Source organism: Pelophylax lessonae, assembly GCF_965119305.1.
Source record: "Pelophylax lessonae genome assembly, chromosome: 7".
Taxonomy (NCBI): Eukaryota; Metazoa; Chordata; class Amphibia; order Anura; family Ranidae; genus Pelophylax; species Pelophylax lessonae.
The window spans coordinates 37,814,090-37,830,623 of NC_138774.1; the positions used below are offsets into that span (position 1 = coordinate 37,814,090).

The window sequence follows — 16,534 nt, forward strand, 5'->3', positions numbered from 1 at the left end:
CAAACAGTTTGCTGAAGACAATCAGACTAAGGACATGGATTGCTGGAACCATGTCCTGTGGTCTGATGAGACCAAGATAAACTTATTTGGTTCAGATGATGTCAAGCATGCGTGGCAGCACCCAGATGAGGAGTACAAAGTTAAGTGTGTGTTGCCTACACTTAAGCATGGTGGTGGGAGTGTCATGGTCTGGGGCTGCATGAGTGCTGCCGGCACTGGGGAGCTACAGTTCATTGAGGAAACCATGAATGCCAACATGTACTGTGACATACTGAAGCAGAGCATGATCACCTCCCTTCAGAGACTGGGACACAGGGCAGTATTACAACATAATAACGACCCCAAACACACCTCCAAGACGACCACTGCCTTGCTAAAGAAGCTGAGGGTAAAGGTGATGGACTGGCCAAGCATGTCTCCAGACCTGAACCTTATTGAGTGTAGCAGTATTTCCAGGTCTGGTGCCTGATGTGGGTCTGCCATCATTACCGGTGACACTTTCAGCACATTTGAGCTGTGACCCCAGGTGTGAGAACTGACACAATGACCATTCCGGCATCTTTGGTTTGTTTTGTTTTATTGTATTTGGGGATGGGAGAAGAGAATCAGTGGGATACCCCTCTGGCTCAACTAGGTACACTTTGGGACACTTGAAGAAAAATGCCTGTTGGCGCTGTCTTGACGCCAGCTGAATGCCAACCAACGCTTCCTGACGCTTAAAGATACTGTAGTACTGAAACTGTGCTGGAACCTCGACTTTAACTCCAGAAGATCCAGGACTGTAGAAAGTTTGACTCATGACACTGCTTTAGCTCAAAAGTCAATGAACAGCTCCCTCCAGCCCTTCAGTGAATGAGGTAGCTATGTGTAGATACTTGTGCTGCTGCAACTCTTAACTTTGTACACTTCACACTTCAGACCAGCAGACTAAGGACATGGATTACTGGAACATGTCCTGTGGTCTGATGAGACCAAGATAAACTTATTTGGTTCAGATGGTGTAAAGTGTGTGTGGCGGCAACTAGGTGAGGAGTACAAAGACAAGTGTGTCTTGCCTACAGTCAAGCATGATAGTGGGAGTGTCATGATCTGGGGCTGCATGAGTGCTGCTGGCACTGGGGAGCTACAGTTCATTGAGGAAACCATGAATGCCAACCTGTACTGTGACATACTGAAGCAGAGCATGATCCCCTCCCTTTGGAGACTGGACTGCAGGGCAGTATTCCAACATAACGACCTCAAACACACCTCCAAGACGACCACTGCCTTGCTAAAGAAACTGGAGGTAAAGGTGATGGACTGGCCAAGCATGTCACCAGACTTAAACCCTATTGAGCATCTGTGGGACATCCTCAAACAGAAGGTGGAGGCGTGCAAGGTCTCTAACATCCACCAACCCTGTGATGTCATCATGGAGAAGTGGAAGAGGACTCCAGTGGCAACCTGTGAAGCTCTGGTGAACTCCATGCGCAAGAGGATTAAGGCAGTGCTGGGAACAAATGGTAGCCACACAAAATATTGACACTTTGGACCCAATTTGGACATTTTAACTTAAGAGGTGTACTCACTTTTGTTGCCAGTGGTTTAGACATTAATAGCTCTTCAGTGTTGTCACATGAAAAGTTATAAAAATATTTACAAACCGGTGAGGGGTGTACTCACTTTTGTGAGATAATGTATTTTCACCTTGGTTTTTACTTTTGCGGCTGAGCTTGTTTAAGTATCCAACAGAGTTAGGTCAGTAACTATGATAGCTGTATATTACATTTATGTCTATATGATTATGTGTGAGATCTAATAATTGTTTTATATTATAGAACATCATTGTACTCACATATGAGCATCCCTGAAGAAGAAATACAAAACCCCATTTTCGAAATGCGTCAGTTATGTATAATATTCCATTATGGTCAAGGACACCGTTCTTGATCAGTACGGTGGTGTTCATGCATGCAATGTATAGCCGCAATTATTCTATTAACTTTTTACTGATTTGTCATAAAGTATATACTTTAATTTTGAGTTCCTAGTCTGTTATGCCCATAATAGTCCCCCTGTTTCCCTCTTGAGGGTATTTCTTTTATTTCTTTTATAGATGTTATTAAGGAGGAAATGCTCAGCATAGAAGCTAACTGAAAAACCGAGCATGTGGACTAGCTGTCAACGGCTGCTCTGCAGAATCCCCAACTACAATGAGGACATAGAAGAAGGAGAACAAGAACGGAAGGATAAACCAGGTTTTTTGCAGAATACAGAAAACAAATCTCATAGTGAGTGAGTATGAACAGCATGTAATACAGCATTTATTGACAGATTTTAATGATGTGGATTAAAATGACACAATAAGAGCAGATGATTAGTGTAGCAATAACTTCCTGGAGTCCATCTGCCCTTAGCTGAGGCGTGCAGGCAGGAGGGTGTGCTTAGCTGAAAAAGTCCCTCCTCCACATGAAAGCAAAAAAAAAACAAACAAAATACCAATGAGACATCATGTTGGCCTAGGCCAGAAACCAGGAAACTGAAGAAATGTAAATGAAAAAAAAAAAAATGGTTTAAAAACAAGAAAATATAATATACCTTCCTATCTATTTACAAAGATTAGCGACATAAGGATTACAAATATTTATGGTTTGAAAGAGTTTAGTTGCATTTTAATGATTACATTTGAGAACCCTGCCAGGACATGTGATCAGTACTTTACAGTTCAATGCATTTTCCCAGCATAAAAATACAAGAGCCGGAGAATAATAAAATGAACATTTATTTTCAAAGTTTTTTTGAGGTTTAAATTTTTTTTTTTTTTTTATTATAAAATAAGAATTACCAGTGAGAGGCGATATTAAAAATACCCTGAGTAAAATAAAATACTCCAGGGTAAGACCTACTCACTGGAACACATTATCTGACATTTGGCCTCTCCAGAAGATCACATATTAACACCCCAAAAGAAAGTCTGATCCACTGGACACCCCCCCCCTGAGGTTCTGTATCACACTCATATCTACCAGGAGTCGTCCTCTGGACTCCCGACCTACCAAAACATACCCTACTTCCATATTATTAACACTCTGCTATTCTGCTAACGTCCATCGACTCCAAACATCACGCAGTCTGCCATGGTCCCCGATCTTCTCACACTGGATTCAGTCGGACAAAACAATCACCTCGTCTGGGTCACACTGTGTGGCAGCATCAGTCTGGAGCAGAGGAGGGGGAGGAAAGGACAGGAAATGGGGGGAGGGAAGGGGGGGGGAGGAAGGGAAATGGGGGAAGGGGAGGAGGAGGAGGAAGGGAAATGGGGGAGGGGGGAGGAGGAGGAAGGGAAATGGGGGAGGAGGAGGAAGGGAAATGGAGGAGGAGGAGGAAGGGAAATGGAGGAGGGGGGGGGGAGGAGGAGGAAGGGAAATGGAGGAGGGGGGGGGGAGGAGGAGGAAGGGAAATGGAGGAGGGGGGGAGGAGGAGGAAGGGAAATGGAGGAAGGGAAATGGGGGAGGGGGAGAAGGAGGAGGAAGGGAAATGGAGGAAGGGAAATGGGGGAGGGGGAGGAGGAGGAAGAGAAATGGGGAAGAGGAAGGAAGAGAAATGGGGAAGAGGAAGGAAGGGAAATGGGGAAGAGGAAGTTAGGGAAATGGGGGAGAGGAAGTTAGGGAAATGGGGGAGAGGAAGTTTAGGGAAATGGGGGGGAGGAGAAGAAGGACGGGAAATGGGGGGGAGGAGAAGAAGGACGGGAAATGGGGGGGGAGGAGAAGAAGGACGGGAAATGGGGGGGGAGGAGAAGAAGGACGGGAAATGGGGGGGGAGGAGAAGAAGGACGGGAAATGGGGGGGGAGGAGAAGAAGGACGGGAAATGGGGGGGAGGAGGAGAAGGACGGGAAATGGGGGGGAGGAGGAGAAGGACGGGAAATGGGGGGGAGAGGAGAAGGACGGGAAATAGGGGGGGGAAGAAGGACGGGAAATAGGGGGGGGAGGAGGAAGGAAGGGAAATGGGGGGGAGGAAGAAGGACGGGAAATAGAGGGGGCGAAGGACGAGAAATAGAGGGGGAGGGGGGGGGGGGGAGGACGGGAAATGGGGGAGGAAGGATGTGAAATGGGAGGGGGAAAGGACAGGAAATGGGGGGGAGGAGGACGGGAAATGGGGGAGGGGGAGGACGGGAAATGGGGGAGGAGGGAGAGATTGTGAAATAGAATAAAAAGAGATAGGAAAACAATAGGTGAGCAAATGAGAATTTTACATATGTAGCAATTATAGGTTCTATATATAGTTTTTATTTAATGTATTCATAAATCAGAAAAATATGAAATACCACAACCAAACATTTGATATACCAGCAAGTGGCAAGCTAAAGGGTGGCAGCTTTATCCTGCTGTTCTGGACAGAAGATCCATTGTGTACTGTGGAGAGATAAGATTACAGACTGCTGGATGAAGGAAGGACCCACACTGGGACCTGTGCACTTTTTCTATATCTCAAGGACTTTAAGCGGCTCCCCCCCCCCGTTCTTATCTTGGCATAGAAATAGGCCTATGCTGTGGAGAATAGGATAGGGGGGGCAGTGCAAGCAGTTTAGCGAGAGACACTGGGAGGGATACGATTTGTCAACTGACCAGGAGCAGCCTGATTTGTAAGTCTCTGTGACAAGATTAGCATGTATTTGCAGTCTGGGTTCCTGCATTCCTGGGCAGCCAAGTGCAACAGTTTGCAAAACCATGGGAAAGATTTATCACTGAAGGCATTGTGCAGGATCTTTTTATTTTTTTTTACCTGCTCTGTTTCATGGTTTAGCACAGAACAAGCCTGAGGTCCACCTCTGGCGCTCCTAGCCACCCCTGCCTTCTGAGTAAGCCCCCCTAACTGTCGCCACTCCCCCCTCCCCCTATTAAATACCTCATCAATGAGTTTGATGGACAGCAGAGCAAAAGCCAGTGGCTCCTGCTGCTCTCACTGAGTCTAGTGAGGAGGAAGAGAGGGGGAGAGAGCTTGAGTAGTGAAGGATGGAGATTGGGCTTAGGTAAGTATTTAGGGGGCAGCGGCACCTAAACGCTTTTTTTTTACCTTAACCTTTTCACGCTGTGTCTCCCAGCTCTTTAAGAGGTTTAAGATGCCAGGAGGCGGGGCAATGCTTAAGATCATGTGACCGATGTGATTGGCTGTTTGTTACGCGAGTCGAAAACTCCCAATTGAATGCAGCGATCAGGAGATTTCGGTTAGACGCTGGTCGCGCGCTCAGCACAGCGCTAAGCTCTAACAAGCAGGGTCCTCCGATTCCTCCTGTATTGAATTGTATTGTAACTGTACTGTCTGCCCTCATGTTGTAAAGTGCTGTGCAAACTGTTGGCGCTATATACATCCTGTATAATAATAATAATTTGCACAAATATGCAGCCTGTCGACGCCAAGAGGCCAAATATTTGCATGTGGCCAGCGCCAAGAGGTTAATGCAGAGACAGATTTTCAATCCAAAGAGTCACATATTAGGAAGTGGTCAGGCTCAGGTTTTAGTCTAGCATGGTGCAACCTTACAGCAGCTGAGGAATTCATGAATCAAACTGTAACCTTGTAGTAAATCCATTCCACTGATCCTGTAGAGCAATGGTCTCCAAACTGCAGTCCTGGGGCCAGGTGCAGCCCTTTGCTTGCATTTATCTCACCTTTGAGGCATAATACCTGCCATCAACACAGGGGCATAATTCCTGCCACTGACACCAACAATGGGGCACTATTCCTGCCACTGACACCAACAAATGGGCACTATTCCTCCCACCATCACCAATAAGGCACTATTCCTGCCACTGACACCAAACAAATAGGCACTATTCCTCCCACTATCACCAATAAGGCACTATTCCTCCCACTGACACCAACAATAGGTCACTATTCCTCCCATTGACACCAACAATAGGGCAATATTCCTGCCACTGACACCAACAAAGGGGCACTATTCCTGCCACTGACACCAACAAAGGGGCACTATTCCTGCCACTGACACCAACAAAAGGGCAATATTCCTGCCACTGACACCAACAATGGGGCACTATTTCTCCCACTGACAACAATGGGGCACTATTCCTGCCACTGACAACAACAATGGGGCACTATTCCTGCCACTGACAACAACAATGGGGCACTATTCCTGCCACTGACAACAACAATGGGGCACTATTCCTCACACTAACACCAACAATAGGACACTATTCCTCACACTGACACCAACAATGGGGCACTATTTCTCCCACTGACACCAACAATGGGGCACTATTCCTCCCACTGACACCAACAATGGGGCACTATTCCTCCCACTATCACCAATAAGGCACTATTCCTCCCACCGACACCAACAAATGGGCACTATTCCTCCCACTATCACCAATAAGGCACTATTCCTCCCACTGACACCAACAATAGGTCACTATTCCTCCCATTGACACCAACAATAGGGCAATATTCCTGCCACTGACACCAACAAAGGGGCACTATTCCTGCCACTGACACCAACAAAGGGGCACTATTCCTGCCACTGACACCAACAAAAGGGCACTATTTCTCCCACTGACAACAATGGGGCACTATTCCTGCCACTGACAACAACAATGGGGCACTATTCCTGCCACTGACAACAACAATGGGGCACTATTCCTGCCACTGACAACAACAATGGGGCACTATTCCTCACACTAACACCAACAATAGGACACTATTCCTCACACTGACACCAACAATGGGGCACTATTTCTCCCACTGACACCAACAATGGGGCACTATTCCTCCCACTGACACCAACAATGGGGCACTATTCCTCCCACTGACACCAACAATGGGGCACTATTCCTCCCACTATCACCAATAAGGCACTATTCCTCCCACCGACACCAACAAATGGGCACTATTCCTCCCACTATCACCAATAAGGCACTATTCCTCCCACTGACACCAACAATAGGTCACTATTCCTGCCACTGACACCAACAAAGGGGCACTATTCCTGCCACTGACACCAACAAAGGGGCACTATTCCTGCCACTGACACCAACAAAGGGGCACTATTCCTGCCACTGACACCAACAAAGGGGCACTATTCCTGCCACTGACACCAACAAAAGGGCACTATTTCTCCCACTGACAACAATGGGGCACTATTCCTGCCACTGACAACAACAATGGGGCACTATTCCTGCCACTGACACCAACAATGGGGCACTATTCCTCACACTGACACCAACAATGGGGCACTATTCCTCACACTGACACCAACAATGGGGCACTATTCCTCCCACTGACACCAACAATGGGGCACTATTCCTCCCACTGACACCAACAATGGGGCACTATTCCTCCCACTGACACCAACAATGGGGCACTATTCCTGCCACTGACAACAACAATGGGGCACTATTCCTGCCACTGACAACAACAATGGGGCACTATTCCTGCCACTGACAACAACAATGGGGCACTATTCCTCACACTGACACCAACAATAGGACACTATTCCTCACACTGACACCAACAATGGGGCACTATTTCTCCCACTGACACCAACAATGGGGCACTATTCCTCCCACTGACACCAACAATGGGGCACTATTCCTCCCACTGACACCAACAGGACACTATTCCTCCCACTGACACCAACACCCAACAATGGGGCACTATTACTCCCTCTGACACCAACCATTTCTCCCTCTAAATCTGGCATAAATCTACCAGTGCTGTTGGCTGGCTGAAAAGGTTTCCAGGATTTCAAATATCCAGCAGCTTGTTGATGGCAGAAAACTCCTCTAAGTGATCAGAGAAGAGCAGGCGTGAAGAAAACCTCTCCACTCTCCTGAGCACACTAGCAAAAACCGAGAATTGCTGGTTGTAGATGGGGTTATTCCGTGTTGTCCAATGCTTTTTTTGTTGTGTTGGTTTCTCCCATAGGTAGGAGTATATCCCAGTCTAAGAAGTCTACAAATTCCTGTGTCCCTCATTGGTAGAAAAATAAACGGTAATGTACAGTACATCTCTGTGCCTTTATAGCTTACCTTATGTCGGGATGGTGTCTTGTTTGGGGTCATCTGTGGGCTGCAGGTCACCATCAAGTCTAGTGTTATGTCGTGCTCATTGTCACTGCAAGGCTCGGAAGGGTTTAAGTAAGATGTATATGCATTGCTCATTCTGGAAAAAACAAATAATTTTAAAATATAAAAAAATATTATACTGCAGAAATAATATTGTGTACCTGCTTCTTCTGAGTGGATTGCATTTTATTCACAATCCCTAAATTTTACCCACTTCCATACCTGGCCTATTCTGGCACTCCTCTCCTACATATAAAAATCATTTTTTTTGCTAGAAAATTACTAACATTATATATATGGTTTTTTTTTTAGCAGAGACCCTAGAGAATAAAATGGTGGTTGTTGTAACTTTCACGGTATTTGCGCAGCATGCACGGGAGTGACGTCATCGCGCTCCGGCCAATCACAGCGCCGGAGCCGCCGAACCTGGAAGAGTCGGCGAGGGATCATGGCAGCGCCTGTAGCGATGTCGGGGGTCCGTGTGGGGGCTTTGTTCTAAGGTATACATAATGAGCTAGTATGCGATGCATACTAGCTCATTATGCCTTTGTCTTGCAGGTTTTTTTTTTTTGCGTTTTTGGGTTTACAACCGCTTTAAGCCCCGGAAGATTTTACCCCCTTCCTGACCAGGGCCTATTTTGCGATTCGGCACTGTGTGACGGAAAATTGCGCGGTCGTGCGACGCTGTACCTAAACGAATTAGACGCCCTTTTTTTCCCACAAACAGAGCTTTCTTTTGGTGGTATTTGATCACCTGTGCGATTTTGTGATCATGCGCTTTAAACAAAAAAAGAGCGTCAATTTTGCAAAAATAACAATATTTTTCACATTTTTTTTTATATGAAATTCCCCCCCCCCCCCCCCAAAAAAAAAAAGTAAAAATCCAAATTTTTTAACATTTTAGGCCAATTTGTTTTCTGCTACATATGTTTGGTTTAAAAAAAAAAAAATTGCATAAAGCGTCCGTGAACGAGCGGGGCAGGAGCGCGCCTCCAGCGGCGCGTGCTCGCCCCCTAGAGCCTCAAAGGCTAGCGACGTAGTACTACGTCGCTTTGCCTGTGAGGGGCTGACTGCCGCAGTAAATATACTGTGGGCGATCGGCAAGTGGTTAAAAGGACAACTTCACCATTCTTTAGTACCACAAACCACTGAGGGCAGACCACTTGGTAACCTACATACCTTACTTCCCCAGTCCAGCAGTGTTTGCCCCCCATACCACACATCCTTTACTAAGAAAACTTCTAGCCGGTACCACTTCACACTGCATTTGTGCACTGTGGCCCCATTCATGTCTACTAGAGCAGTGGTCCTCAACCCTGGCCTACAGGGCCCACTAACAGGCCAGGTTTGCAAGATAACTGAAATACATCTCAGGTGATAGATATCATTTGCTGCTCAGTGATTGCAGTACTCTTGTCTGCAACAAGGTAATACTTAAAATCTGGCCTGTTAGTGGGCCCTGAGGACCGGAGTTGAGGACCACTGTACTAGAGTGCTGACCTACACTAGACTGCTGGAGGCTGTCATGAATGCAGCAGTTCTAAAAGAATGAATGGGGCCATGGTGATCATGCACAACACAAGGCCGGCCAGAGGTTTTCTTTGTATAGACTGTACGGCCCCATCTAATGCCGCACATTGCTGAAAGTATTGGGACGCCTGCCTTTACTTGCACATGAACTTTAATGGCATCCCAGTCTTAGTCCGTAGGGTTCAATACTGAGTTGGGCCACCCTTTGCAGCTATAACAGCTTCAACTCTTCTGGGAAGGCTGTCCACAAGGTTTAGGAGTGTCTATGGGAATGTTTGACCATTCTTCCAGATTTGTGAGGTCAGGCACTGATGTGGATGAGGCGGCCTGGCGCGCAATCTCTGCTCTAATTCTTCCTAAAGGTGTTCTATCGGGTTGAGGTCAGGACTCTGTGCAGGCGAGTCAAATTCCTCCACCCCAAACTCACTTATCCACGTGTCTTTATAGACCTTCTCTCCTTGAGCCATTAGCTCACGCAACTTATCAGCCGATGAGGAGGCAGAGTCCCTGGAGATCCAAGAGCCTTGTGCACTTCGCTGGATCTAGATGGGGCTCAGAAAAGTAAAAGAAGGGAGGGGGGGCGGCTGCACAGAGGAGGTTTTTACCTTCATGCATAGAATTCATGAAGGTAAAAAAACCTTAAACCTTTAGAACCACTTTAACCGCAGCAGAGAAAAATTTGATCACCTGCCCTACCAGACACGATTGGATGGACAGAAATACAAATTCCTTGGCAGGATAAGCAGATCCCCAATAACCATTTTGTGAATTAGGCTTTTTTTGCTTAGTGTTTAGCTTTAAAACATCAGCAAGGTAGACCTAGTAAAGATCTGTTCACTCTAAAAATATAAATTTGGCTATATATGGATTCTGATAATATAGTATAGAGTGGGTCACACTGTAGGCTGATACCATATGAAAGCTGAGATGTATGGAACCGTATCGGTTCGGCACGCTTTTGTGCTTTTCCACTGCAGGTACCGCATGGTATAGGGTCGGAACGGTTCGGTACGGTATAGGTTTGCTTTTCCACTGCATGGAACTGAACGGTACGGCTCTGAAAAAACAGTACCTACTCAATTGTGGTTCCAACAGGTACCAAACTGGTACCATATCCCACAATCCTTTGCATGCAGTCACTACTAGCCACTGATTGGTCAGAGAATCCCACCCACCCCGTTGTTATCCCACCCACTTAACTTTAGTACTACTTTAGTGGAAAAGCAAACCTATACCATACCGTACCGAACCGTTCCGACACTATACCATGCGGTACCAGCAGTGGAAAAGCAAACCGGGTCAAGCAGGGCCGAGTAGAGCCGAGCCGGTACTTGCAGTGGAAAAGTGCCATAAGTAGAACTACTTCACTACTGTACTTAAGTACCGAAAGACAGTATCTGTACTTTCCTAGAGTAGAATTTTTTTCTCCTACTTCCACTTTTACTTCACTACTTCAATGATTTCAATACTTCTACTCCGATATTTTTTTTTTTGTGCTGCATAGTTACTCGTTACAATTATAAAAATTACCACTGCCAGAACAGTAGATGGCAGGTTTCATGAAGCTCAAAACATGTGTATTATCAGCGCATAGGAAAATAAATTCTACTGTATGTATAAATAAAAGCTGCATTTGAAATAATAAAAAACAATATTATGTTCAAACTTTTGACTTCTTTCTTTAATAACTACATAACACAGTACTTGTACTTTTACTTTCAGTACTTGAGTAGCAAAATTAAAAAAAAACTACTTGCAATACTTAAGTACAAAAAATGTTGAATACTTTAGTACTTCTACTCAAGTCACTTTTTGATCGAGCACTTGTACTTTTACTCAAGTATGGGTTTTGAGTACTTTATACAGCTCTGTATGAAAGCCTCTGGCTTCAATCTTTCTCACCAAACTGAAAAAAAATTAGCAAATCAGGAGCTCAGACCCCACAAACTGGCTTTCCTTGCAGCACATTTGTTCCAGGGAAGATACCTAAAAACATAGGATGTGTACATGCATGCGGGAAATGGAAACACTCGCCTCCAGGACACTTCTCTACTGATGGCGACCACAAAGACCATACTATCTAGCAGTAGAGAAGTGTCCTGGAGGCAAGTGGTTCCTATTTCCTACATGCATGTATCACATCCTATGTATGTGAGTATATTGTATGCTACCCTTTTCGATTTTAATAAACTTTTTAGTGGTAATGCACAAGGTCGGTGCGCCCTTCTCTTGTTGTCTTACAGTGTTTCTCTGGATACCCTTGGTCATGAGGGGGCAGCAAGACCATTTTATCTGTGCTAAAAAGACCATTCAGTACATTCACCTTCCCGCATACCACTTGATCGCAGGAGAGATACGGTTTTTGAAGATACTTAAAAAGGCTGAAGCCAAAGATCAGCCTATCATCCAGCATTTTCAGCATATCAGAAATGGTAGCCCACCTATAGAATAACTTCAGTACCACAATTGAACTAAATAGGGTGCAGCAACACAAAGCAGGCATAGTTGTAGAGGTCTTCTGGAGTAAAACAAGTACTGACGGAAGAGCTCGACCCCCCGACGGTCTCCCTCTGGCTGCAGAAGGTGAAATGGATTAATGATCTGGAGGACCTGGTACTGACTGCGCGCGGTAGGAAGGAGCAATACAATAAAACATGGGCTTGTTGGAACGAATTCCTACTTTCGGATGAAGGTCGGACCTTGCGTGAGTCCCCCCAGCTGTAGCAGTCTGGCGGGGGTTGGGGTCGCCTGTGCTGGAAGACCATCGGTGCCTACCCCTCTCTCTGCCCATCCTCCCCCCCTGCTCCTTCACCCTCTCGCTTCTCCTGTCTCCCCCTCCTTCTGGCTACTCTTTCATGTTCTGACTTGGTACCTTCCCCGGTCTCCCTTCCCTACCTGTTCTGATCCCCTCCCCCCCACCACCCTTTTCTGGTACTGTCCTCTCTTGCTTCTCTCCCCAATCCCCATGTTACGCCACTGACTGATTGGCCTTTAGACATATATGTGGATCTAAATCTGTGTTAATAAGTCTATCGGCTGGGCCTTCATTGCTGGGCCTGTTCCCGGTAGTTCATCGGGCAGTCCTGCAATCGGTCATACCATTAAAGTGTGAACAATTTACGTGCACAATGTTTCCCTGATTGATCTTGATAGTGAGACTATGTCTCTTGCACTTTCCGGTGACCTCACCGGTCAATATGTACTACTCTTTTGTTTGCCGGTGTTTTAGACCCCGTTCACACTGGGGTGACCTGGTCGCCTGACAGGTCACCATGGGTCGCCTGCCATAGAGAAGCTGTGGACCCGTTCTAATAGGAGCGACACAAGTCGCTCTGACTTAGAAAAAGGGTCCGGAGCTTCTTTGGGGTGACCTGTAGCGACCTGCATTGACTGTTATGAAGTCTGTGCCGGCCGCTCCGAGGTCGCGGTGCGAGCTGTGAGGTCGCCCCCGGCAAGTCGGATCGCCCCAGTGTGAACGGGGTCTTACTGCACTTTATACACTGTTTATGTTTTCTGAAATAAAAAATAAAAGAATTTGAAGAAGAAAAAAAAAAACAAGTACTGACAATCCAGCTGAGCCAATACCAAAGTAGTTTTTGGTAATCCTGAGACTCCCCAGTTTATCCTAAACCCCTCCTCCCTAAGGAAGAGGTAGGTATAAGCTTATGGCATTTCTTAATTTTTGTACTCACTCTAAAATCCCCATCTTGTTACGCTTTGACTTAACTCATTCATGCTACACGAAAAAAACTGAAGCAAAAAAAAATGTATAAATACCTCTCCCATCTGGCAGCTCTGGTGCTCCAAATTTATCCCAGAAGGATTTAACCAAGACCTGCTGGCACTGAAAGAGGGAGTGTGTCCGGTGGAAGCACCCAGCCCACAACTGTTTCTTGTTGGCCTCGTGTCTCTCTAATATAATCCTAAAGTCTTAATATGTCCATCCTTCTCCATCTCCTTCCTCTAGTCTACCCTTTCATGCAAACAATTGATGTCCCCCCAAGCTGCCCATGCTCCACCATACCATAGACCTATAATCAAACCTCAGGACATGATGTGCTGTCCTTTATTCCTCAATTGTTTTCTTTTTAAAACAGCTGAAGAACTTGTCTAAGACTTTGCATAATATATTACTTCCTGCTACCCTTTTCTGAAACTGTAACACAAAGTAAATCTTGTAAAGCAAAACTAATAAAATTAACAACATTGCGTGCAAACATAAGTCGCATGTCCACAGCAGCAAAACAGTTAGGCTCCATTCACACCGAGTCGATTTAAATCATGGGCGGAAACGCCATGATTCTGCCTAGGATTCCAAATTGCGGCAAAACAAAAAGACGCCATTACTTCTAGATGGCACCCCAATCGCTGTGAGATTTTGCCGCGATAAATCGAGCTGCAATCGCAAGACGCAAAGCTCATCACTCAAAAAGGAGCGTGAACGTTTTTTTGAGCGACAGCATAGCGCATTGCAATTTGCGACAAATCATGGCAAAAGTAATGGCGTTGCAAACGTGTCCCTCATTTTGCCGCGATTCGGAATTGCCGGGCAGAATCCGCCCGCGATTCAAATCGCCTGGGTGTGAATGGAGTCCTAAAGAAGAATTCAAGGTATGGATACATTTTACATAGGTACATTGGTCCAGCTTAGACCAGTGTAACTATGCATATACCACCATACCTGGCCGATACCCCTGGAAGCTGAAAATCACTGAAATAGACACCGCTATTCTGATGATCTCCACGTGCTTCTGGGTCCTGCGTTTGAGTGGGTGCCCTGCTGCATTGTGAAGTTAAAGCGGTAGTATCCCGCTTTTTGACACTTTTACCTACAGGTAAGCCTATAATAAGGCTTACCTGTAGGTACAATTAATATCTCCTAAACCGGCACGGATTAGGAGATATTTGCAGTGCATGCAGCCGCTCACGCGAGCGGCGTATGCGCTCTGAAGGTCCGGGGGGACCTTCAGTGTTCCTTGCGGGAGCTTGCCGGAAAATAACTCCTGCGCGCATGTGCGGGAGTGAGGTCATCACGGCTCCGGCCAATCACAGCGCCGGAGCCGCCGAACCCGGAAGAGACGCCAAGGGATCATGGCAGCACCCGCAGCGATGTCCGGGGGTCTGTGTCGGGGCTTCATTCTAAGGTAATACATAATGAGCTAGTATGCGATGCATACTAGCTGATTATGCCTTTGTCTTGCAGGTTTTTTTTGTTTTGTTTTCGGGTTTACAACCGCTTTAAGTCATTGGCTGCTCAGCCAGGGCACCATTCAGAGAATGCCGTGCATTTCCAGAATGAATGTAAAGTGTTCTGATTGGACAAGGTGTAGAGTATGATGTCACAGCCCCGGCTCTCCACCTTGTCCAATCACAGAATGCTTTGCATTCATTGGGAAAAAGCAAAGCATGCTATGAATGGTGACATGTCAAGCGGCCGACGACCTAGCTCCACAATGTAGCAGGGCACTTGCTCTGCGCAGGACCCGGAAGCAAGTGGAGATCACTGGAGTAGTGATGTCTATTTCAGTGATTTCCAGCTTCCAGGGGCATTGACCAGGTATGGTATAAACAAAATACGTGATTCCGCTAAGCACCCGTTCACACTGGGGCGACCTGTGAGGCGACCTGGTCGCCTCACAGGTCGCCGCAGGTTGCCTCCCATAGGGAAGCTGCGGACCCGTTCTGATAGGAGCGACACAAGTCGCTCCGACTCAGAAAAAGGGTCCGGAGCTTCTTTGGGGCGACCAGGAGGCGACCGCCATAGACTTCAATGTTACGAAGTCCGTGGCGGCCGCTCCGAGGTCGCGGCGAGCTGCTCGCACCGCGACCTCGGAGGTCGCGGTGCGAAGTAGCGTCGCCCCAGTGTGAATGGGTGCTAATACCTCAATATGACATGTAAAATAAATAAAAAACACCAAACATATATATAGATAGTGCTAGTGTGAACAATCAATCAAGAAATGGCTGAAATCCATATGTACAAATTATAATATGTATATAAATCAATCCAAGTGTCCAAGCTCATCAAAATTGTAAACGCAGAGCTATCTAATTCCTGCTAACCATTGCCTCTACTAGGTTACAGACATTCCCTTGGGTGAGCACAACTCCTTGTGAATCCTGTGTAAACCCCGTCCACTGGCCGATACTAGGCTGCTTTCACATGTCAGCGTATGGATCGCGGGCAGAATCTCCGCGATTCTGCCCGCGATCCAGAAATCATTGCAAATCGTGGGACGCTTGTGCGTTGCCCGTGATTTGCAATGGCACCCCAAACGCTGAGCGATGTTGCCGCGATTTCCGCCTGCAGAAACGCGGCAACATCGTGCAAAAAAAAAATCGTGGGACGCATTACGCTCCAAAGAAGCTCTTGTACTTTTTGGGGCGTAATGCGTCCCGCAATTTTTTTTTGCGCGATGTTACCGCGATTCGGCAGGCCGAAATCGCGGCAACATCGCTCAGCGTTTGGGGTGCTATTGCAAATCACGGGCAACGCACAGGCGTCCCGCGATTTGCAATGATTTCCGGATCGCGGGCGGAATCACGGCGATTCTGCCCGCGATCCATACGCTGACATGTGAATGCAGCCTTATCCGCACTTAGGCACTCTGATTCTTGAACACCCAGTAGACCATATATTATCGATTTGTACTTTGTTTAGGTTATCTTCCCTTCCTAAACATTTCCTTCAATTACGAGGTTAAGAATTCTTACTTCATATTATGACATGTATTGATTATGCAGATCTACCTTTGCAATCCTCTTGTAATTGGCTGTAATAGGATTATTATAACATCAATGCTGTATACTATTTACATGCATGTACATGAGACACATGGTTTTCTCGGATTGTTTTTTGGATCCATTGAATCAACTCGGCTTTTTCTTCTTTGTAAATTTAGGAGTCATTTCCTTTTTTTTTTTATTATTATTATTGCTTTGCACT

At 46.3% G+C, this 16,534-nt stretch overlaps 1 protein-coding gene across 1 annotated transcript in view; it reads right to left on the minus strand.

The window, feature by feature from the left end:
- Positions 1 to 2,745: 2,745 nt before the first annotated feature.
- The window catches only part of DAXX (death domain associated protein), a 95,002-nt gene continuing 81,213 nt past the window's right edge, over positions 2,746 to 16,534 (minus strand). Inside the window, exons 7-8 of the mRNA XM_082263131.1 lie at positions 8,023 to 8,155; positions 2,746 to 3,197 (exon numbers count right to left, since the gene is read on the minus strand). Coding sequence (XP_082119257.1) covers positions 3,144 to 3,197; positions 8,023 to 8,155 — 187 coding nt within the window. The 3' untranslated portion in view covers positions 2,746 to 3,143. The remainder of the gene's footprint in view (positions 3,198 to 8,022; positions 8,156 to 16,534) is intronic.